This window comes from Sinohyriopsis cumingii, chromosome 8 (assembly GCF_028554795.1).
Source record: "Sinohyriopsis cumingii isolate HCF-2022 chromosome 8, ASM2855479v2, whole genome shotgun sequence".
Lineage (NCBI taxonomy): Eukaryota > Metazoa > Mollusca > Bivalvia > Unionida > Unionidae > Sinohyriopsis > Sinohyriopsis cumingii.
This window is the reverse complement of record NC_142968.1, coordinates 97,608,125-97,635,090: the sequence shown is the minus strand read 5'-3', so window position 1 is coordinate 97,635,090 and position 26,966 is coordinate 97,608,125. Positions and strand designations below refer to the sequence as shown.

The following is a 26,966-nucleotide window of genomic DNA, read 5'->3' as shown; positions in this document are numbered from 1 at the left end:
CCTGCTTCATAGATGACATGACAAACATGAGTGGTTTGTTTTGCAGAGATAACCGCCTATTGATTATTCATGGCCTGATAGACGAGAATGTTCATTTTCAACACACCAGTGCTCTGATAAATGCCTTAGTGAAAGCATGCAAGCCATACCAGCTTCAGGTAGGTTACATAAGTTGTATTCTGTACAAAATAGAAGGTCAAGGTATATATTTATATCTTTCCAAAGATGTGGACCGGGCACATAATGTTCTCTAGTTTTAAGATTAGGTCAGTGTTTGAAGCATGGACTGCTGATGAGTCTTGCAGTTTTGTATGTAAATATGACTTGGTAAGTTCAGCAAAGTCAAAATCAAAGTTAGAATGTGTTGCCTAACTTGTGTACTTAAATAAATTCAGTTGAGTTTTATATTTAGGTTTCTCTTGGATTATTGGCAGCATACAATCTTGTGTTTTGTTTCCTGGTGGGAACAGTGTCATATAACCAAAATAAGGTCACTGTGGCCTACATTTCACACCTGAGCTGGTCAGGTTAAGTTTAGTATTTATGTTCCTGGAATATATGTTTCCACTGACTTTGACAAAGTGTGTTTTTTTAAGCTCTAACAGTTTCATAGGATTGGTAATTTCTTATGAAATGAAATCTACACTTGTCATTATTTTTCTTTGTGCTAAATCAAGATTTTTACTAAGACATCTGGGTTGAGGCAGCCCTTACACATACAAGGTTAACTGCAGCACTTTTTTTCAGCACAAAAGAGACTGTGCAGATAAAGTACAGTGGGCTACCAAGACACTAGCAGATTACAAGTTAGGCGGAAATAAAATCATTATTACAGTTGTCATCCCATTTACAATTGAGACATAGCCAACACACATTTTTAATGCTACAGCAACATCATCAAGAAATGTTAAGATTGCTTCTCCTTCGAATATGTTCCCCAATCACTTTATATTAGGAATATTAACCACCTACCTCGCGAATCCAGCCCCACTAAAAGACAAAAATCATATTATCCTATTTTAAATAGACAAAGGCCAATACCTTTTTCCAAATATAGCTTGTATTGCAAACTTTATGGTCTTTCTAAATATTAATAACAAAATATAGATCCAGCGGCCATATGGGACAATTTAAGGGAAAATAACTCAGATGAAACTAAATGATTTTACCCAATAGTAATTATCTTCCCTGGATTTTGTTACCCTGATGAAACAAGAATAGAAAATGCTTTTAAAATGAACCAGAATACATTAGTCATTCCTCAAATAATAGTCACATAACAATATATTCTCTTTCGACACATAAGGAAAAGAAAGTCCAGAAAAGATCATAAGAGTATTTAGAGACATATGTTTATGATCCGGATCTTATTTTCTATATAACATGGGATCAAGAGCCTGTTCTTTTTTGTTTTATAGGTGTACCCCAATGAGAGACATGGGATAAGAAACCATGAGGCCAATGAACATTACAAGACAATGGTTCTGAATTTCCTGCAGAACAATCTATAATTACAGTGCCAAAGTACTAGGAAAACTCGTCCTTCATTTGTTACAAAAGTGGTGGAATTTTGTGTATAACAAGTAGCTTCAGTTATTTTAGAATTTGTTCTGCTCTGGCAGATACAGGTTTATATAATTATACAATCAACATCTTAGTAGAGGATGCAGCAATATACTCATTTATTATGACCTGTTTGGGTACTATTATCTATAGAAGAATGATAGCAAGTGTCTGTGTATTGTAAAGAGTTCTGCATCCATCCATTTCTTTGCTGGATCATTTATTATGACCTGTTTGTGTACTATTGTCTATTGAGGAATGATAGCAAGTGTCTGTGTATTGTAAAGAGTTCTGCAACACTGACTTAGATATTAAGCCCAACAAATATGTTTCAAGGATAATGACACTTTGTGTTGTCTGCATTTTTATTAAATGTAGAAGATTCTCCATTGACTTTTGTGTACTTTATTATCAGGATTTATATGTGATATTTTAAGAATAGTGAAATTTTCTGTACAAGTGCTTCTTGAGCGGTGTTGCTTTTAAGACCCAAAATAGGTTACTGTGACCAACAGCTTCCTATAAAATTAGATCAGTTTCATAGAGCTCTGTTTTTGGAGATTCAGCTGTATAATATTTTCTGCCACTTTTGAAATGAATGAATGCTTGTCACAGTTAAATATCTTCATAGCATTGTGTGGAAGCTATACTGCAGTTTTCAGTGAGAACAGTTTTAAGAAGAATCCCTCTTGCATTTTAGAGAGGTATATAACGTGATAAAGCAATGTTTGAAGGGCATGGGGAAATTATTTTTATATCATATACTTAATAAAGTTATGCATAGTAAATGCCATGTCACAGACAGTATGCGTAACTTTTTTTGGGTAATGGGTTGTGTCTCACAATTTAAAATTATTTGATAAGCTTCATGTGATTCAGGCTGGATCTTGGTGCCAGTATTAATAGCAGAATGTGCATTTTTATAATGTACAACTTTTGATAATTCTTGGAACAACTAAGATGATTTATGCAGGAAGAATGTTGATGTTGATCAGCTTAGCAAATGAAATAGATTGATATTAGGATTTTTAAAAGTTAGTTGTACGGTAGCTTTATGGTGCTGCCCTCTTAGGAATTCAATGCAACCCATTAGAAAAGAACTTGATTCTTAGCTCTACTGGTTGAAGACCTGAAGATTATATGTAATGGGTCTGTTTACATCATCTGTCCTTTGTATGTTTGCAGTTCTTTGTTATCACTACTCCTCCAAAACTATGGAAAGGAATGTCAAGACCCATGGCGTATTTTTTCTTCTTCCTGTGATTAGGTGATCCAAAATGAAAATGGTGTCTCTTGAATATCCAATAAACCCAATATATTGAATCTCTTATTATCACTACACTTCCTGAATGGATGGCCACATCAGCATGGGGTTGCAGACCTGCCAACTCATTCGATTTTGCCGTATGTCTTACGAAAATTACCCTTAAAATACGGACTTGTGGCATGGAAGGAAAAACTACAGAAAAATTTTTCTTGCCAAAAATCCAGATAATCGGTTCATCCATCCTTTGATTTGGATCTAGATTGCATATTAAGATTAGTGAAATAAGTAAGGGAACCAGACTAACTTTACAGCAGCATCCCAGATGCTTTAAACTGCACCTATTTGTTTATGCAAAGCGTCTCATGATCAAACGGTTGATTATATTAAAAAAATTACAGTAGCATCCAGAATATGCATGTTTAAGACAAAAGGGAAATAAGCTTTTAAAAAAGTGTTAATAATTAAAACAAAAGAATAAAAAGGAATATTCAGATTCTTGTGATTAAAAGCTGGAAAGGACACAATTATGTTTGTTGGTCATAATGTGCCAATTTGAGTATATCTCGTGGTCGGAGATATAATTGCCGTCGTCATGTGAAATGGACAAAGAATTTCCAAGAATTACGTCAAGTTGAGAGATAGCAACAAGCCATTGAGTTGCATAGGGTTTGGGTCTAATGTTTGTGCAACTCTAATGTGGTAAATAAACTCCATGCATACTTTACAAACTTTTCATTTGAACACAATGTTTATCGTTGCTGCATCAAACTTTTAATTACATTTTCCAGCTTTGTAATAGCAGTTATTGATATTACACCTTACTGAAAACTTGTCCATCTTACAGAAATAAAATAAACTGCCTTACTGAGACGGACTCGTCAGGGTTGGCAGGTCTGGGGTTTTCACTTAAAGATTTTCATAACTTGTAAATTATCCTGAATAAATAGTACCAGTCTGACAGCTGGCATGGTCACTATGGTGACCATCTTGAAAATATGTTTTTGCTATCCCTCCAAAATGGATATTTTGTTTTCTATAAGGTTTTCACTAAAAGTCTTTTGTGCAACTTGTAAATTGTCCTTGACGAATATGACGTTTAAATGGTCCTAAATGAAAATGTGCCAATCTGACCTCCAACATGTCTGCCATGGTGGCCATTTTGAAATAGATCTCATCACTATTATTGTTTTCACTGAAAGACTTCTTAGGACTTGTAGATGTCTCGGTCTGAAAATGGTGCTGATCAAATCTACTTTACCTTAGTAACTGATTGTATTTTGTACCAAACTTATGAACACAGTAATTATACAAAAAACAAAACAAATTATGACCATATTTTGTATTTCATTCATTTTCAGTAAATAAAATTGATGCATTTACTATTTGAATTTTCAAGTCACAACTGACTTATCTCATGCACAACTCAAACATGTTTCATCTCTTCTGTTAATTAACTCATTTCATGTATTTTTGTTATTAAATTTACAAGTATCCTGTGAAATAACTTGCATGCCGATTGACGATTTTCATGTCTCGTCTTAATTAACTGGATCAACATGAAGACATTGGCCATCATCCAGTTGATGACATTGCTCAGGTTAAATATTATGGGATGGAAACTTCAGTTAATTTGCAGCATGCATGTAAATGATAGTCTCTGTATTGAAAGTGCAATGGATTATATCGAGAAATTACACAATTCTCTTCTACTGGCCTTGTAGGAAGACATTGTAACCTTTTCATAAATAAATTCGTTGTAACAAAAGTGTTTTCTCTAACCACTGATTTAAACTGTTTAGCAAAGTAAATTCATTGTAACAAAACTGTTTTCTCTAACCTCTGATTCAAACTGTTTAGCAAAAGGGTGTATTTAATTGGATGTAAGTAAATATTCTCTGGCTGAGCCAGATCACGTGTCTTGGGACTATGAAAAGCATGGAGCCATATCATGTGTCTTGAGAAAATGAACAGCATGGAGCCAGATTATGTGTCTTGGGACTATGAATAGCATGGAGCCATATCACGTGTCTTGGGAAAATGAACAGCATGGAGCCAGATTACGTGTCTTGGGACTATGAAAAGCATGGAGCCATATCACGTGTCTTGGCACTATTAAAAGCATGGAGCCAGATCATGAGTCTTGGGACAATGAACAGCATGGAGTCATATCACGTATCTTGGGACTATGAACAGCATGGAGCCAGATCATGAGTCTTGGGACAATGAACAGCATGGAGCCATATCACGTGTCTTGGGACTATTAACAGCATGGAGCCAGATCATGAGTCTTGGGACAATGAACAGCATGGAGCCATATCATGTGTCTTGGGACTTTAACAGCATGGAGCCAGATCACATGTCTTGCGACTATGAATAGCATGGAGCCATATCACGTGTCTTGGGACTATTAACAGCATGGAGCCAGATCATGAGTCTTGGGACAATGAACAGCATGGAGCCAGATCACGTGTCTTGGGACTATGAACAGCATGGAGCCAGATCATGAGTCTTGGGACAATGAACAGCATGGAGCCATATCACATGTCTTGGGACTATTAACAGCATGGAGCGAGATCATGAGTCTTGGGACAATGAACAGCATGGAGCTATATCATGCGTCTTGGGACTATGAACAGTATGGAGCCAGATCACATGTCTTGGGACTGATACCCAAATCAGATGTCACATAATGCATATCACATCAGTCTTTGTCATTTAACACTGAACAGCATAGACCCAGATCTGGTGTCTCATAATACACAGCACATCAATTAATGTGTCTTTGAACTGTGAAAAGTATAGATCCAGATTATGCATCAGGTACTAAACAGTGCATCAAGAGGCTTGGAACTGTGAACAGCATAAATTCAGATCAGATGTCACATAATTCACAGCATATCAGAATATTGTCTCAGAACTATGAATAATACATCCCCAGATTAGGTGTCACATAATGCACAGCAAATTAGTCTTGACTGTGAACATTATAGACCTAGATCAGGTGTCACATAATGCACAGCTTATGAGACTATTTGTGTCTTAACTGTGAACAGTATAGACCTAGATCAGGTGTTACATAATGCACAGCACATGAGACTATTTGTGTCTTAACTGTGAACAGTATATACTGAAATCAGGTGTCACATAATGCACAGCTCTTGAGACGGTTTGTGTCTTAACTGTGAACATTATAGACCTAGATCAGGTGTCACATAATGCACAGCTTATGAGACTATTTGTGTCTTAACTGTGAACAGTATAGACCTAGATCAAGTGTTACATAATGCACAGCACATGAGACTATTTGTGTCTTAACTGTGAACAGTATATACTGAAATCAGGTGTCACATAATGCACAGCTCTTGAGACTATTTGTGTCTTAACTATGAACAGTATAGACCCTGATCAGGTATCACATGATACACAGCTCTTGAGAACGTTTGTGTCTTAACTGTGAACAGTATAGACCCAGATCAGGTATCACATAATAAACAGCACATGAGAGTAGTTGTCTTTCAACTGTGAACAGTATAGTTTAGACCCAGATCAGATGCCAGATAATACACATATCAGTCACTGCTGTTTATTCTGCTTTGGGTTTCAAGAAATAAAGTGTGAAATGATAAATAAATAGACCCTACTCTGGGTTCACATGATGCATTTACAGGTCAGGGATTGTGCTGTTTACAATTATATGGCCATTATAGGCGTGTGAATATGATATCAGCAAAAATAAGCAAAAACATGGGGATCATTTCTACGGTGTTGCTAGCAGTGGCATCAATCACACCAGGTCAAGTTTTGTATTCACCCTTCAGATTAAAGTTTTTCAATGATTCCCATTGGGTTTCTTTTGGGTCAGGTAAGATGATGGTTTTTGCAGAACACGTATCTTTCTGTCTTTTCACTTTAATCTTTAAACTTTAATTCCCAAGCATGAGAATGGACTGCTTTTGAACAAACCCATCCTATAATTATTACTGTTTAAGCATTATCTTTGATGATAATAAGGTTTATCCCCAAATAAGAGACTGCTTTTGAATGAACCCATCTTGTAATTGTTGCACTGTCCTAACCTTATCCCAATGATAATATTGTAAAACCTGATTTGGGTAGTTTTGAGTGACCACCTGTCATTTATGATCAGATGTCAAGCACAGATCAGTTTGCTGTAGACATGACAGACATCCATGAATGCTTACTATGCATGACTATAGACATCCATGAATGCCTACTATGCATGACTGTATAGACATCCATGAATGCCTACAATGTGTGACTGTACAGATATCCATGAATGTCTGCTATGCATGACTGTATAAACATCCATGAATGCCTACAATGTATGACTGTACAGACATCCATGAATGCCTACTATGCATGACTATAGACATCCATGAATGCCTACTATGCATAACTGTATAGACATCCATGAATGCCTACTATGCATAACTGTATAGACATCCATGAATGCCTACTATGCATGACTGTATAGACATCCATGAATGCCTACTATGCATGACACTATAGACATCCATGAATGCCTACAATGCATGACTGTACAGACATCCATGAATGCCTACAATGTGTGACTGTACAGATGTCCATGAATGCCTGCTATGCATGACTGTATAGACATCCATGAATGCCTACAATGCATGACTGTGATGTACAGACATCCATGAATGCCTGCTATGCATGACGGTATAGACATCCATGAATGCATACTATGCATGACTGTACAGACATACATGAATGCCTACTAGGCATGACTGTATAGACATCCCTGAATGCCTACTATGCATGACTGTATAGACATCCATGAATGCCTACAATGTGTGACTGTACAGATATCCATGAATGCCTGCTATGCATGATTATAGACATCCATGAATGCCTACAATGCATGACTGTACAGACATCCATGAATGCCTACTATGCATGACTGTATAGACATCCATGAATGCCTACAATGTGTGACTGTACAGACACCCATGAATGCCTGCTATGCATGACTGTATAGACATCCATGAATGCCTACTATGCATGACTGTACAGACATCCATGAATGCCTACTATGCATGACTGTACAGACATCCATGAATGCCTACTCTCCATTACTGTACAGACATCCATGAATGCCTACTCTGCACGACTGTACAGACATCCATGAATGCCTACTCTGCATGACTGTACAGACATCCATGAATGCCTACAGTGCGTGACTGTACTGAATTCCTACTTTGCATGATACTACCACATAATTAGATATAAACATTTGAGTTAAATCCCTAATATGATCAGCCATTCTGTCTTTAAAGGAACTGTCATGGATACACATAGTTAAGAGATTTGTATAGTGTATCTGTTGTGAAAAGCTGCATAATGCTGATAGTATCATGAGAGATTTTATTACCCGCCGTTCACTGTAGCTTGTCAGATACTGTAGTAAATCATTTGTGGAGTTATAATACATAATGTGTGGAGTGAATAAAAACTTTCATCTTTTTACTTTAAATTATTTGCACTTTTCTGAAGGAGTTAATTGTATATTCATTGTAAAATATCATATTCTTTGTTTCTTTACTTTATCGATAATACTACCAAAACCAGAATGCCAAAAGTGCCACAGTCTCCTATTAATCCTAATGCTTTTGTGTTCTCCCATTTGTGTATCCAGTTGATCCACTTATAATTTATTTCATGTGGGACTTACATTTTGACTTTTGCCTAAAAATAAATATATAGAGTTTTTGTTATCGTAGGTAACTTTACAATTTATGGATACAAGAATTACCTTTGGTTAGTTACCTTTGTAGTTTATGCAATAATACACTACATATAAATTTTAATTAAAAAATGTAAATGTTTGTAATCCATGTTTTATTTATTGCCATATAACAAAGTTTTGAGACAATTTTAGAATTCATAAATTTATTGTGTTATCACTGACATTCAATAAAAAATATGCTGGCTCAAGTAGGTGACTGAATTGGTTTCTGTTTGGCCTTTAACTTTGATATTGAACAAATTTATTCTTGCCTGCCATATTTGTTTTAGAACTAAATGTTTATTGCAGATAACATGTATAAATTTACTCCCATTATTTTTCAATATTAATTTAAAAATTCTATGGTGATGTAATTTTGAGAATTTTCAAGACAGCCTTAATGGTAAGAACAGTGTAAACCAATTGTTTTCACCTACTGGAAATGATAATCTTGCCTGGTGTTGTCCATGTGTTACATTTACAGTTGGTAAATAATCTTGTCATCATAACTGTTGCATCATAAACTAGTTCATACTGAATTTTATAAGTGGTGCTGTGCATTCGACTCATTGTATTTTTCTCAGTAAAATATGATACAGGTAATTGTCAGGCATGTTTATTCCTTCTGATGTTTAATATATAATATTTACTACACTTATAATCTTGTATATTTCAGAAGATAAAGATCATTAATTTTGTATTCAATGCTACTAATTTCTAATTTGGAAAGGTGTGACATAAAATAGGATAGTTGTTCTTAAGTACAGGTAGTTGATTTAGCTGTAGAATGTATTCTGTTAATTAACTGTATATACTCAGTTATAACTAAAGTCCAACTGCAAACAGTATAGACCCTGATATGCATTTACGTAATGTGCCAGAAGATTAGGACCTATGCAGTTTGGGTTTTTTCTGATTACTTACTGCATAGACTTAGATGTGCAAGTGCATTATGCGATAGCAGGTTTGGGTCTGTGCATTTTGCAGTTGGACTTAAAAGTAAGTATACTATTCATGTGGTGTAACTTGCTGTACACAAGACGAAGGTCTGGTCCATTGTCATCAGCTTTTTGAAGTACAAAACTTGGAAAGGATATAACTTATTCTGCCATTATACTATTGTACATGTATTTTCCATTTTCTTTGATGCTTTCACGTTTTCTTGTGTTAAATATTGTATCAGGTTTGAGCATTAAATATTTTCTTTTAAAAATATTTTGAACAGTTTACAGTTGCATTTGATAGTATGCATACTTTCAAGTTCATAACATTTTGTATTAATTACTCAGTATTGCTAGCATACATTACAAATAATGAACACAACACCGTCTTTGTCATTTTTATAAACTTTATATTGTGTACACAGCATTGTTAGATCAAGTCCAGATTTTCATTTCTAAATTATTTTAATCGAATTCTGTTAGCAAACAGACACGTTCAAAGAATTATTGTACATTCTTTTCATAAAGGGTCTAACAGAATTCTATTAGCAGATGTCACTGTGTATATGGAAAGAATAATCATACAATCTCTTCTTATCAGAATGTCTAGTGGTTAGAGCGTCTGCCTCAGAAGTGGGAGGTCGAGGGTTCAAACCCCAGCTGAGACTTGCAGAAATGGTACTAACAGCAGCCTCACTAGGCAATAAGCATTAAGAGGTTAGTGTTAGGACTGGTCAACATGGTGTCAGGATAATGTGACTGGGTAGGACATCATGCTACATGTCTGCAGCATGATGTTCCAGTGCTAGACATCACTATAAACTGCCACACTGCATACATCGTAGCGATATGACTGAAAAATTGTTAAAGCTACATTAAAAATCCTAATCACACACTTATCAAAAATGCTGTTACTATACAGTCCTACAGAAAACCTCACTCCCAAACATAATTTAGTTGGCAGTCATGCTAGGGAAAATTGTGGGGCTACAATCACTCCACAACATAATTCTGTTATCGGACACGCACATAATTGATTCTTTTATGGTTTTATTTTTTTATCCTTCATGTACAAATCGTGTAGCCATGATTTGACTATTCAGCTTTATTTTCCTGAATGTTATACTGTCAGAAAAATTACATATGCAAAGCAATTTTTGAATGAGCTTTGCAAGAGGATATTTTTTTTAAAGTGCCGTTTCTTTTCTTTGTAGATGGAAGTATTAACCTAGTGTAGAGATTAGCGACTTATTGCAACGTAGGTAGTCTTAAATTATTTCCCACTTGAACAGTCACATGTGCTTCTATATTAGTTGACATTAAAAAGGCTGCCAAAGTTAGGAGTTTTGTTAGTTTTGACTGAATCAGACTACCCATCATAACAGTTTATCAAGTCGTAAACCATAAATGGAAAAATATAAAATAAACCTTTGAATATATTTAATCAGCTTTATGTAACCTCTGCTAACTTAGGCTTAATGAGGTAATGACCTTTAATAATTTTGCATTCCATATATTGCCCATTCAGGCTACCTCAAACTGATCTGTTTAAAATTGATGCAAAATTATTTTATAAGTTTCAGTTTAGTACAGAATAGGAATAAATGCATTAAAATTTCATTTGTTGATAGTAGTAACTGCTTTTTACTATAGAACTCTGGGACCTTATTCATGGCCTTGTAATGGAAACCATGCTATAATAATATAGTTGTGGAGTGACTCCTAAACATTCACAATTTTTCAATTTCTTGATGTATTTAATGGTTATGGTGTCAGACTAAATGACTCAATAATTTGGCAAAATGTGTTAACTGATTCTTTGTATAAATATAAATGCTGCAGAATCTGTAATAGTTTCCTCTTAACACATTAACCCTGGAGGTTTTTGTCGTTTTCGTCTGAAATTAGACTAGAAAACACATTTTGAATGCTAGTTCTGAATACGTCCGAAAACACCATCTTCCAGGTGATCTTGCAATAACATACTGCCTACTTGTGTTAGAGACATCATTTTTCATTGGCTATTTGGCTTGCACATGAGCAGAAGGGTAAAAGTTCGATTTAAAAAAAATAATTTGGGCTTAACAAACCCATTATTTTTGTATCGAGACCACTCTTTATTCCAAATGCCCATCTTATCCTACTTTTTGCAAAGGTTCATCTGTCTGTTTGTAGTTCATACTGGTGTACCTTAGATCAGAGACCAAAAACTCTAAAATCCAGACATATATTTCAGATTCTGACCACGGGCGAATTTTGGGTTGAAAAAAATTGGGTTCAAAAAATGATGTCTTTCCCTCTGTATTTTGTAGTGCAACTAGAAATTCCAGATTATTTGGTATCATTGTAGAGCTACATCTATCTACCTATCTATAATACCACCCACTTTAGTGTATCATACATGACCTTGATGCTACAGAGCTCGGCAGTAGGCTACTACCTCCTGACACTTTAACTCGTCACCAGGGGTTAATGTGTTAAATGTATCAAACATTAGTTACGGCACTTAGATCTTAGCTTATTTTTAAAAGGTGTTGGATCCTTCAGTAGCTGGCCATTGTGAAGTTCTATGTGACTCCCTGTTATGCGTTGGGGTGGGATGCTCCCAATATTTATTTGAATTACTGAGGAATTCCCACCCTGGCTCGTTTTTGTAGGAAGTGAAATTAGTGATAGAGAGAGGTAAAGCTCAGAGCCCCCAGTCAGCAATACCGGCAATTAAATTATTAAGAACACAAAGGTGAAATCCAAAAGAATAACAATTTAATACAAATTAAACGATATTAATTTCTCAACCAATCTACTTCCTCTCGACCATGTGACAACCTATTTCATCACGTGATTTTAATGTAAGATGGCTTTCCCCTGTACTTGGTTTCTACTCATCTGTGTTTACTATGCCAATTGCTTTCCTCCTTCCGATTCTTCCTGTCCTCTTCCCCTTTTGTCTTCTTTTCTCCTCCTCCTTTTCTTTCTCTCTTTCTCCTTCAATGAGGCTTGTTCCTCGTCTACTTCTATTCTCTATTTCTCCTTCAACGAACCTTGTTCTCTGTCTACTTCTATCCTGTCTCTCTGAGACTCAGGACTTGACTATTCTGTCCCCAAAAGCTTCCTATGAAAAACACAAGGAAGTTAGCTTTTGTGTTAGCCATCTCGCTCACACTAAATCAACAATCAATCAATCATCAGATCAAGGTTATCTACATCTTTGGTCACGCATTTGTGCACATTGAAAAACACACACGTTCTTATAGAAACAACGTTGCAATAAGAGCGGTATCCTACTTATCATACAGAAATCACTAAATTGCGTCACATCAATATATATATTTCCTTAATCTCATTATTCTCAACAATATCACAATAATCCGACACATTTCTGTACATTACACTCCCACAAGTGTACACAAATATTCAAATATTCATATTTAAATTTACACACTGTAGCCATTTTACAAGCTACCATTTAATTCACAATGGCAAAATCTAGAATATCACATGAATAAATACACTAGTTTACTATGAAGTAACTAAATAGCGAATACAATATTAATTCTGACGAGCGAGCAATCTACATAATCATAGCTCATTTCTCAAGTACACATGTAAATTAAACAATACAAGGGTAGTTCTATGTACTAACGATTCTAGTAAGTAAATATACATACTGCACTTAATTACAATTACAATGCCGTAACATTCTGCAACAATCGAGCAAATAACTTACTGACCTTTACGAAACTTTCTGTCCTTAGAATGTACTAAGAGTTTTCCCTCCAAATCACGAGTGGCTCCCTCGGAGTGATTATATTCTGCTTTACCAGTACGACGGCTTACAAATCACTAATTCGTTATCAGTCCGACTGACTGTTAAGTTCTGGTTCGAATTTATGGCCCCACCCTTCCTCAATTCTGATTGGATATCAATTCTACCCCCAGTCGGTCCAGATTAACAGACGAGTCTCAGGCCATCTGTCAGAGTGGGAAGATTTACAATAGTGTTGAGGGTCCTTTGTTCTTAGAACAAAGCTTCTAACATCTATATGCGAATGTTAACACCTAACAGGGCAGTTCTTGTACAAACAAAATTGCCACAACAGTGCAGGGTCAACATACTCATTGCGCTAACCCATTCCTTTGTTCCTAACTTACGTAATCGCGGGCAGGCAAACGTGACAGCCATCATTAATCAAATTATTATTGAACAATCATCATTAAGGACATTTTAGTCTTCGTTGTGTTTATCTTCAATACATCCTGTATACAATCATTGCTTTGTGTCTGTCTTCAATGCATCTTGTATACAATCATTGCTTTGTGTCTGTCTTCAATACATCCTGTATACAATCATTGCTCAATCCAAGGTAAACAATAGCCAGTAGATTTGTTCAGTCAAAACAACCAAGCACCAATGTGGTGGTTGAAAAGGTTTCTCACCCAAATGTATCAGCTAATTATTTTACCTGATTAAATAATTGATAATTATTATAGTCAGACTCGCAGTTAAAGGTTGCTGAAATTGACAGGCATTGCTTTATAAAAACAGCAAACAGCAAAAGCCACCATCATGTGCATGTGGGTTTGTCATGTTGTCACCCATTCCCAACAAATATCACTCCATTTATTGAAACTAGGCAGAAGAATTGTATACTGTACTCTGATTTGTAGAAACTCTAGCGGACAAAATTCTAGTAGTTTTAAATTTAAAATGACATCACTTGATAACCTTGATATATGGGGTTTATTTTGGATTCTTTTCCTAATTTACTTAGGACATACAACCTTTGATGAAATTACAAAAATTGCTTTTTCGAACATATTTTCACTTGTTTCATATTAATTCTTGCTTCATGAGAGCCAATTGTGTGATTTTTATGTTTGAAAATCTTACAGTATATGCAACCATCATTTATCATGTACAAAAATGCCACAAGATGGAGAAGAAGAAAAAAAGAGGAAAAACTCTCTTACCCAGTGCCTCTAAAATCAATAGCTGAAGCACTGCTGAACTAGTGGATCTTTGGAACACAAATCTTATGAATTTTATATCTTGTTACGGAAACATTTACTAAATAATATGACAATTTGGTATGTCTGATATGTCACGAAATGTGCACAGTCATGCATAACTTAAATATTAATCTTTGTAATGTGATATCCACTGTGACTAAAGTGAAGGGTAATGGTTGAAAGGTAGCCCATGTTGTATAATGTATGCTGTATTTTTTTCATAATAAATAAGAATGCAAGGTTTGTCTTAATTTAAACAATTTGTAAAGTAAAATCTCCACTCTGAATGTTGCAAACTTTAGTCAGAACAATATTATGTTTTGTACATCACGTATGTTTATTTCAAATTAAACATAAAAACAATCCTGTGCAATGCCTTCTAAATCAGTATTCATGCTTGATATTCCAAACATGTATACTATTCAACAGAAACTGTCTGCCTTTTGTTTTACTTGTAATAATACACAGCATTCATACTGATTGCATACTGATAAATTACAACATAATACCAACACATTTTTTAATGTTACTTTAATTTGTAATTTCCAAAAAGCTAAAGTTGCATAAAACCAACATTTCACTTAAATGATACAGACATTTATGCAACCGAAATTATCATTTAATACACTCTAGTTTTACATAAAATATCTGGAACAAACATTTTTGGCAAATAAAACAATGATAAACCCACACCAAACATTTAAAAATTTTACATTTCTGTACTGTTATAAATTCATTCCTTAAAAACCTGAATTAAGAATTGCCAAATTAATATCCATGTTTGTTTTTACTCAAATTATCATATATTAAATCTCTTCAAGAAAAACGAAGCTGTGACACAAGTTTATAAATGTGGCACTCACAAAACTGAGAAATTTGAGCCTATGCAGTCTTATTAAACTGAACCCCATTAAAACATGAAGGCACCTAATGAAACAATTAAGTTAACCAGACTCACAAAAACATAGCCTAATCGGTATGCTTAAGTTGAAGGGACTCACTAAACCAAAGCCTTAATGGTCCACTTAAGTTGAAGGGACTCACTAAAACAAAGCCTTAATCGTATACTTAAACTAGAGGGACTCACTAAACCAAAGCCTTAATGGTCCACTGAAGTTGAAGGGACTCACTAAAACAAAGCTTTAATCGTACACTTAAGCTGGAGGGACTCACTAAACCAAAGCCTTAATGGTACACTTAAGTTGAAGGAGCTCACTAAAATAAGGCCTTATCTGTCTGTTCACTGTGAAATCCTGGTATTTAGGTGGGTAGTGACCATAATAGTAATACAAGTGTATCACATGTCAGAACATTTCACTGCACTGCAGGAAAGGTGATACCAATGCAAACAACTGGAACAGGTGCATAGGAAAATAAATGCATTGATTATTTGTGCAAGCTGATAATTACAAACCAGTAGGTAAAAGAAAATTAACTGTGAATCAAGCAATGATGAAAAAGGTACCAACTGACTGATCATGACAATCAAGAGATAAATAGATAAAAGAATAATAAATAATACTTGTATCAATTCCACGCTAATGTTTTAAAATTATCCTTATACAATTAATTTAGTTACAAAACTGAATGATTATTCTGATGAATGGTGAATAAATGTGTATATGAACACTATTAACTCTACTAACACTAGTGAAAGAAAGTAAACATATTAGCTGGGATGAAAATGAATAATACTATTGAATAGTGATGGAATGAATCATGTCCGCTTGCAACAGATGCTTGACTCATACAACTACAGCTTTCATTAAAAAAATTGCTATGCTATATAATGATACTGTTAACCATAACACCCTATTCCATGATTTCTTCTGATGGAATGGTCCAAAGTGAACCCCTGACACACAGGTACACTGTAGCCTTAATAAGGTGTATCATGTATTTATGTGATGGTATGGTCAAAACAAAACCTATTTTCCATTGCTTAAACTGATTTAGTTACAATCACTGTCTAAAAATTCAAATGAATTTTGTATGTAGGCAAGTAAAACACTCATCCTAAAATACAAGAGACTATATGACTCACTGCATGTTGTAATGGGTTCTTCCAACTAACACATACTGGGAAACCCCACTACAGTATGTTTTGTTATAACTATAAAAAAAGAGATAACATGGTTGCAATGTGGCTTCCTAATCCTTAAGATAAATAATTCTCTAAGAACTTTAAAATCTTAAAAGGATCCAGTCGTTTGAAATTTTTATTTATGAACATTTCTAAGTCTCTAATCACACTTTTCTGTAAGTTAGTTATTTTTACGATTTCTGCTCTCATAAAAGCTATTATTGGTTAATCTCACATGTACATCAACAATAAAGCTAATAACAGTGCTCCATAATTGTCTTTGATGTATTAAGTATAATTTTTATTTAATCTAATTTATTTGCCTATAGCCTGATAATATTTGTTCAATCAATTGGCATACAAATACATGTGCAGCTAACCATGCCATTAAAAGCATCATACAGTCAACCATGCCATTATGGCATATACACTCATGTACAGCTGAGAATGCCATTAAGGCATATACACTCATGTACAGCTGATAATGCCATTATGGCATACACACTCATGTACAACTGACAATGTCATTATGGCATATACACTCATGTACAGCTGACAATGCCATTATGGCATATACACTCGTGTACAGCTGACAATGCCATTATGGCATACACACTCATGTACAGCTGGCAATGCCATTATGGCATATAAAATCATGGACAACCAACAATGCCATTATGGCATATACACTCTTGTACAACTGACAATGCCATTATGGCATATACACTAATGTACAATCAACAATGCCATTATGGCATATCTCATGTACAACCAACAATGCAATTATGGCCTATACATTCATGTACCACTGACAATCCCATTATGGCAAATATACACATGTACAACTGATAATGGCATTATGGCATACACACTCATGTACAGCTGATAATGCCATTATGACATACACATTCATGGACAGCTGACAATGCCATTATGACATATATATACTAATGTACAGCTGACAATGCCATTATGACATATACACTTATGTACAGCTAACAATGTCATTATGGCATATACACACTCATGTACAACCAACAATGCCATTATGGCATATACACTCATGTACAACTAACAATACCATTATGGCATACACACTCATGTATAACTGAAAATGGCATATATACTCATGTACAGCTGATAATGGCATTATGACATGCACACTCATACAGCTGACAATGGCATTATGGCATACTAACTCATGTATAGCTGAAACTGGCATACATACTCATGTACAGCTGATAATGGCATTATGACATACACACTCATACAGCTGATAATGGCATTGGGACATACACACTCATCCAGCTGACAATGCCAGTATGGCATACTAACTCATGTACAGCTGATAATTACATTATAGCATATATATACTCATGTACAGCTGACAATGTAATGATGGCATATGCAATTATGTACAGCTGATTATGTCATAATGGCATATACACTCGTACAGCTGGCAATCATATTATGACATGAACTCGTACAGCTGATAATGCCATTATGGCACACTAACGCATATACAGCTGATAATGACATTATGGCATATATACTCCTGTACAGCTGACAATGGCATGATGGTATATGCAATTATGTACATCTGACTATGCCATAATGGCATATACACTCATGTACAGCTGACAATCCCATTATGGCAGATATACACATGTACAACTGATAATGGCATTATGGCATACACACTCATGTGCAGCTGATAATGCCATTATGGCATATACACTCATGTACAGCTGATAATGCCATTATGACATATATACTAATGTAAAGCTGACAGTGCCATGATGACATATGCAAGTTGTACAGCTGACAATACCATTATAGCATATACACATGTGCAGCTGACAATGCCATTATGGCATATACACTCAACAATGCCCTTATGGCATATACACTCATGTTCAACCAATACACTCGTGTACAGCCAACAATGCCATTATGGCATATACACATATACAGCTAACAATGTCATTATGGCATATACACTCAAGTACAGCTGACAATGACATTATGACACACACCCATGTACAGCTGAAAATGGCATTATGACATACACACTCATACAGCTGATAATGTCATTATGGCATACTAACTTGTGTACAGCTGATAATGACATTATGGCATATATACTCATGTACAGCTGACAATGTCACGATGGTACATGCAATTATGTACAGATGAATATGCCATAATGGCATATACATTCATTTACAGCTGAAAATGCCATTATGTCATATATACTCATGTACAACTGACAATGCCATTATGGCATATACAATCATGTACAGCTGACAATGCCATTATGGCATATACAATCATGTACAGCTGACAATGCCATTATGGCATATACACTCAAGTACAGACAACAATGCCATTAAGCTTATCCTTATCATTGATAAGACAGTTTACCTAACATATTAAGTAACTGTAAATTGTAATAGCAAAATATCACACAAAAACCAATAACTACCTTTATGCTTCATCATGTTCTCATTCAATCAGCCACCTCCTGAAAGTCAATTCTCTACAAGCAAGCAACTACTCCCCCTCCCCATTTTAATCATTTCAGGTTACCATTCTTTATTGTATTGTATGGTTCCTTCATGTCAAAATCAATTTACCAGTCCAAAATAGGGCATTCAGTTTAACTGCATACCTTTTTACCTGGTTAATATCTGAACTAATCTCAACCGTATGAAAGTTGACTGTATATCAGGTCAATCACATACACTTGACCTAGTTAGTATCTTAACTAATTTCAAGTGCAAGAAAGCTGACTGTACATCAGGTTGATCACACACTTGACCTAGTTAGTATCTTAACTAATTTCAAGTGCAAGAAAGCTGACTGTACACCAGGTTGATCACACACTTGACCTAGTTAGTATCTGAACTAATTTAAGTATATGAAAGATGACTGTACTTAAGGTTAATTACATACACTTTGCCATAGTTAGTATCTAAACTAATTCCCCCACCACCATCTTGTTGAGTTGTGAGGATACACATCCACCATTTTCTTTAGTTCACTGACTTGTCTCAATATTGCACAACATAATACAATGGCCCTATGACCATCAGGTTATACTGGGGGTTTCCCTGTAATTACAATTTCTCAATGACATTACTGTGGAACACTAATGATTAAACTGAAGCTTTCAAAGAGACTGGAAAATACTTATATGCTGTGACTAGAAAATAAAACTTTTGTCTAAAAGCTTGCTGCCTCTGGTAAAACAAATCATTCTGGCTTCAAATGTGCTTATCTACTGTTCTGGAGAAAGTAATGTAAACCTTTACCTCGCTGCAATGAGGCACAAGTATTTCATGAGTAAGCAGTATTTTACAAAACATCAGCGTTTCATAAATTGCTTATGAGGCAGTATTTTACAAAGCCCAATATTACCATAAAAGATTATATTTAAGCCGAGTTTTATTCATGCATTCAGAAACACACACTTCATACATGTAGTTCTGCATTTAAAAAAAATATAAGAACCCAAACAATTAAAATCATTGAATATTGCACCTCTCTGATATGTTTTTTTTTATCCCCCAATATATGAATCATTCCTAATCTGCCTTAAAGTTTATTTTTAACCTGGTTTAGATGTCATACTGTGCCTTAAAACTAGAACACAACATCCTCTCTTTTGCAATAAACTGGTTTTCCTAACAATGAAGAGATGACAGTAAAACAATATTTTTTGTGCTTGACTGTAATGTTTTTCTGTGTGCCATAAAGTTTAATTTTTTTATAAAAAATCTCTTCTTTCTAAATAATTCCATATTCTTGTTCTTTTTAAATGACCATTCCTGCAAGGATGTCAGCCATGGTATCACAGTAGAATCTTGTAACGTCATTTGGAATCTGTCTCCATCCACGGCAGTAACATTCCACCAGCTCTAGCAGTGTGCAGCGAGTCTGAGCTGAACACCTATAATACGGATATGAAACTAAATGGGTTTACAAACAATCAAATCGATGCCCCACCACATACATGAAATTACTTAAATACAAATGGACTAGGACTACAGATCTCTGTAAAGGCTCCAGAAAATGACTAAAGTTTATTTTAAAATTTGCTTTATAATATTTTGTATAGACATATCTTCATATTTAAAAAGATGCTGTATTTTTTAATATTTTTGGGGCATACAATGAATGGTCACATCATCAGTGACCAGAGGCAATGTGTCAAATGTGGTAAATGTGAAAAATACAGCTGACTGGAATGTATTTACATAAATTAATCTATCCCACCAGTCAGGAAACCACATGGAACTTTCAAGAAGTTTACCTTATTAGATAAGTTGAAATCTATGAAAATATAATGTTGTTTCACTCGTGTGTGATATATTAATTTAAAAGAAAAAGGTCAGATTCTACTTCATGCATTACCAATCACTGGACATTGATGGGATGTTCAATCTTATATATAAAATCAGTTTTTGGAATTGTCTATTACTTGTAATTTATTTGTGGTACTTGTTATGGTTATGCCATATCCAGTATATATCAACTGCAACATATGTACACATATATATTTAATTTGCATTGCTTGTTAATTAGGGGATCTTTTTAATAATTTTTTTATATTTCATTACAAGCTCTTGTAATACATTGTATTTTGGATATGACCTTATCCAAAATTAAGTTCATTTCTGCTTGACCTGAATTGACTTTTTTTAAATGTATTCTGTAAACAACTAATACATAGCCAAATTATTCTCACTGTGTATGGGTTTAAAATCAGAATCATTAATATAAGTCAATATGTATATTTTGGTCTAATTCTATGTTTTGGAATTTCCTTAGCGTATTTGACATAGTCCAGATTCTAGTTTCTAATAGTAACTATATTTATTTTGTAAACATCATGATTGTTCTAGAAGGTTATTTTCCATTGGGTAATAATTCTAAGACAATCAAGTTGTATTATATGTTGAGTCCAGTATTACTTTGGGATGGAATCTATTTTTTTCTTCAAAATTCTGAATTCAAGCAATTATTTTCTCTGGAAATACAAAAGTGCTCTGATAAAATTCTTGGATAGAGACATTCACTAGAATATATAGGAAATTCAAACTTAGAATTATATTACTGTGATCCAACAAAAGACTGTTGACAAATCAGCCTTACACAGGTTATAACATACATATCAACACCTTCAGCTTTGGATTTAATTTGGCCTTCTACTGAATTTTATTCAAGACTTTAAATTATTAGGACTTGAGCCTGTAAATCTAAGATTACAGTGGAACCCCACTATAACGCGATAATTGGGTCCACAAAATTGGATTACGTTAATATCGGGGTCGCGTTAATGTGGGGTTTTGCAGTATTTTACTTTTTGAGAGAACAACTCATTGGCACATATACATGTATTCATGTCTAATGTATATGATGAATAGGGTATCAACACCATTTACTATCGTGCCATCGTGGCATTCAGTTCATCTATAATGCATGTAATTCCACTGAAAAATTGCACACAGATTTACGATATTCAATATTTTTTTTTCCTAATCACTGTATCTGAATTCAACATCTAATATATAGCATAAACATAGTATCAACACCGTTTACTTGCTGTCTGATATCGTACCATCGGGGCTGAAATTAATACATAAAATATGTAATTCCATTGCAAAAATTGCATACATATTTAAACCATTCAATAATTTTGTCAAACATCATTATGTGTCTGAATTCAATGGAAAAAATGAATAGCAAAATTAGGTTAAGAAAGGCAAAGCATATGTATGGTTCATTACGTTACAGGATATATGAACGGTGTCTGTACAAATTTCATACTGCTAAAATTTTCTTATGCGTTTCCATGTACATTTATCCATTGCAAATTTCCAATAATTAATGCTTGTATGCCTATTCGTCTGAACGACTACAACAGAATAATTACAAATCAACACATGCTTTCAGCGTACATGTAACTTTTACTTCAGATTTTGTGAATATCGAAAGAACGTGTAATAACTACTATACTAATCATGGCGCAAAGTGCAGAGAACGATTTGCGTTTGTGAACTTGCTTTTCCATGACAGTAAAATATTTTTATAAAAAAATAGGATATTAATAACGAGTTCATAAACAAGCACCATACCCATGTAAAACCTGAGAACTAAGTGCAGTAGGCCTGCATTGGTCACGAGTCACTTTTTAAAGTAAAATGTAAAGCTGAACGCATGTACAATTTCATACCCTTTCAATTTCCAGCTAATAAAGTGGGCATTATTTACTGGTCAACTGATTGTGTCTAATAACACTGCCAAGCCCAGAAAACATGTCAGCGGCTTTCGTTTTTTGATGTTTATTAAATTGTGAGAATCTTTTATCGACCACCGCATTGTCTGCTGATTGACTGTGTATGCAGCTAAAGAAGAAACACATGTCGGCTATTGTTTGAGCAATGATTGTATACAGAATTAATTGAAGACAACCACAAAGACGACTTACTGGCTTTACTCATGGACCAGTAATAAGTAACATTTCCGATAATGTTTATTTTGGCATAAGACTTCAAGAACCTGGTGAAATTTCAGAAGCCAAGCCTCGATTGTATTATATTTGAATTCATAAACGAATTCTTCCACAAAATGATAATAAACGTTTTACACACAATTTCTCTTACTTTAAAAAAAGTATTTTTTTCGGGTGCGAGAAAAATACACGTACATGTATTTAAAATTTCAGGAACCACACCACAATCGTATTATATATCGTATTGTGTTCAAATACATACACGATCTCTTCCCCAAAATGAAAATCAATTTGTCTGTGCAAAGTGCAGAGAACGAATTGCATTTGTGAACTTGCTTTTCCATAACGGTAAAATATTTTTATTTTTTTAAAAAATAGGAAATTAATAACATGTTCATAAGCCAACCCCATGCACATGTAAAACCCGAGAACTAAGTGTAGTATGCCTGCAAATGTCACGAGTTACTTTTATATATTTTTAAAAAAGCTGAACGCATGTACAATTTCATACCCTTTCAATTTCCAGCTAATAAAGCGGACATTATTTACTGGTCAACTAATTGCGTCTAATAACACTACCAAGCCCAGCAAACATGCTGGCGGCTTTTTTTAAAATACTGGATCAGTAATAAGTAACATTTCCGATAATGTTTATCTTTGGCATAACACTTTAAGAACCTGGTGATATTGTTAAATTTCAGAAGCTATGCCATGATTATAATAAAATTTATACACAAACTCTTCCCCCAAAATGATAATAAACATTTTACACCCAATTTCAGGAACCACGCCACGATCATATTATATTGGAATCCATACGCGATCTCCTCTCCATAATGATACCAATTTATTTATACACTATTTCATGTACTTTGTGTTAAATTGGGGTGCGTTATAGCGGGGTTTCACTGTATTTGGGATTTGATTTGTAATACCGTGTTCCTTTTTATTACAGTTTTACCTCTGTATTCTAGGAGGGAAAATTATTTGTTGAATTTTACAAAGCTTGTTGTGCTTCACTCTTTTCTGTTACTTATATTTAAGAGCATAGACGTGTAACATGATACTGAATTATAGACAAGTCCTACTAATAAACCCAGTTCAAGTCACATAGAAATCATAAATTGGAGGCAATGATGTGTCTGATATAGCCTAGGAAGTGCTGATGTGTCAACAGTCTCATGTTGAATCCAGAAATATTATTCTAGGTGTGAATTCAGCATAAATTCCAGTGACTGTCTTTATCCAAGAATTGTATCAGATAACTTTCATATTTCCAGAGAAAATAATCACCTGAATTCAATAATTTGAAGAAAATAAAATTCAGCACACACTGGTCACAACATAATACAACTTGAAGGTGCAAGATGTTAAAGCATGACTGGTAAAATCCTCACAGTCACAAGATTATATAGTTCTCAGGTCACAATTAGCATTTTCTATTAAAAAAAAAAAACATTACCCAATCGAAAATAACCTTCTAGATTGATCAATATGAGCATCTTCAATAATGACCATACAAGTGTGTGCCAGAGTTAAGAATGAATGGATGGACACTTTGGTTAATATATACCCCAGCCACTATGAGGCAAAAGCATTGACTGTGTTTTAACAGTTAGTCTTAAGAGCTGTTCCATTTAAAACATACATGGGACCCAGGCAAGGCACTTGTAAAGTGGGATACTCACCCATTGATGCAATTTAGAATTTTCTTATCATTTTAATATGAACTCCGTGAAATCAAAGTACCCTGGCACACATATATTAAACTGTCATTTCCTGGGTGCCATGAATGTTTAAATGGAACAGCCGTAGAAAAATCCTAATAAAACCCTGCAGATAATCACAAATGAAACATCAGTTCATGCCGATTATATCTGAACACACCCTCATGTAAACTCTGCAAACTTGATTTTAACATAATACCATAGCCAAGACTAGAAAAAATGCACTTGTCTGGCAGCCAGACAACTTTACAAATTTCCTAAACATGTAAACGTGTTATTTTGTCCCCCATTTAATGTAGGTATGAAGGAAAACCTGGATATCTGTGCAGTTTTTTTAATCAATATATGTGTCAGATTTTTTTCACAGTCCTGACAATGGGACATGGTTTGCTAATTTATCAACAGATTAATACAAAAACTTTTGCAAATTAAATTTGACCTGTACTAACCCATCTCTGATGATTTTGGTTCTAATTTTTTCAAGTAACCGTGTCATCCTAGCCTTGTCTTGTCCTTCCAGTTCCTTACCAATAGTCTGTAGCTGAAATGAAGAACATGAAGAGATTACACTGCAAATATCATATAGCATTTAACAAGAAAAGGATTGTAAAATGCATCCTTTATTTATTCAACCATAAGCCCATGCTTGATGGTAAACCCCCTCCCCATGCTGATGGCAAACCCACTCCCCAAGCTTGATGGTAAGCCCATTCACCATGACTGATGGTAAGAAGCCTCCAAGATGATGGCAAACCCACTCTCCTTGTCTGATGGTAAGCCCCATCCCCATGTTTGATGGTGGGCCCACTCCCCATGTTGATGGCAAACCCACTCCCCCATGCTTGATGGTAGACCCACTCCCCATGCTCATAGCAAGCCCACTCCCCATACGTGATGGTAAGCCCATTCCCAATGCTTGATGATAAACTTCCTCCTATGATTGATGGCAAGCCTCCAACCCATGCCTGATGGTAAACTCCCCAAGCTTGATGGCAGAACACTCCCCATGCTTGATAGTAAGCCCACTTCCCATTTTTGTTGCAGCTGCACAAGCATTGTTAGATACGGTAATCACTTTTCCAGTGGCAACATTATCAGCATTAAAGTTGAAAATCACATCTTCTACATTAGTTGCTGCATTCAAGTAAAACAAATATTTTTGTAGGTCTGATGTTTATCCCCTGATATGCTAGGAGTCCCTTTCTTTCCCGTCTCACATGTATATGCTAGGAGTTTCTGTCTTGCCTGTATCACCTGTCTGTGTTATGCTAGGATTCCTTGTCTGCTCTGTCTCACCTGTGTTTTCCCCGTCTTGCCTGTCTCCAACAGTCTGTGTATCACCTGTTGGTGTTATGCTGAGTCCCTGTCTTGTCTGTATCACCTGTTTGTGTTATGCTAAGAGTCCCTGTCTTGTCTGTATCACCTGTTTGTGCTATGCTAGGAGTCCCTGTCTTGTCTGCATCACCTGTTTGTGTTATGCTAGGAGTCCCTGTCTTCCCTCATAGGCATAAGCATCATGATCAATGATGTTCAAGTTTTCAAAATAACAGCTTTAACATTAATGGCTGCATTCAACTAAAACTTTATGATAATATTTCAGTATGTCTAAATTTGACATGCTTCTGTGTTACGAGTTTCTTGCTAGTCTAGCCTGCTTAAGAAGAAAGCTTGGTTCACCACTGTGTACATTATTAAATGTTTTGTGTTAAAGTTTTGAAAGATAACAGGTATTTTACATTTGTTGCTGCATTCAAATGAAACTTTGGTATAATATTACAATACGTCTTAAGTTACACTGACATTCAAGGAGATAATTATTCAACTGTTTCTTCACTGTATATAATGCTTAAGTTTTGGCTAAAGATTGTCAGTCACATATCTTCAACATCAACTGCTGTATTCAACTAAAAATGTAGGATCCCTGCTAAGATTATTGTCTGTCTAATGTTTACATGATGATATGTGAAGAGAGTATGTCTTGCCTATTTAAGTAATATGGCCAACAAAGGTAAAGGTCTGTACTTCTTGTCTAATTTATTAGCAAAGTCCCATAGTCTTGTCATGAAAAAAATACTGTAATTGAATTCC

At 34.9% G+C, this 26,966-nt stretch overlaps 2 protein-coding genes across 2 annotated transcripts in view; one reads left to right on the top strand and one right to left on the bottom strand.

Annotated features, from left to right (window-relative positions):
* LOC149794205 (dipeptidyl peptidase 9-like) overlaps positions 1–9,923 on the top strand; it is a 78,213-nt gene extending 68,290 nt beyond the window's left edge. The window contains exons 18-19 of the mRNA XM_089968312.1: positions 47–158; positions 1,419–9,923. Of these exons, the coding sequence (XP_089824438.1) occupies positions 47–158; positions 1,419–1,511 (205 nt within the window). The 3' untranslated portion in view covers positions 1,512–9,923. The remainder of the gene's footprint in view (positions 1–46; positions 159–1,418) is intronic.
* A 5,142-nt stretch (positions 9,924–15,065) lies between these two features.
* LOC149794204 (CBP80/20-dependent translation initiation factor-like) overlaps positions 15,066–26,966 on the bottom strand; it is a 30,157-nt gene continuing 18,256 nt past the window's right edge. The window contains exons 4-5 of the mRNA XM_089968313.1: positions 25,328–25,419; positions 15,066–20,586 (exon numbers count right to left, since the gene is read on the bottom strand). Coding sequence (XP_089824439.1) covers positions 20,451–20,586; positions 25,328–25,419 — 228 coding nt within the window. The 3' untranslated portion in view covers positions 15,066–20,450. The remainder of the gene's footprint in view (positions 20,587–25,327; positions 25,420–26,966) is intronic.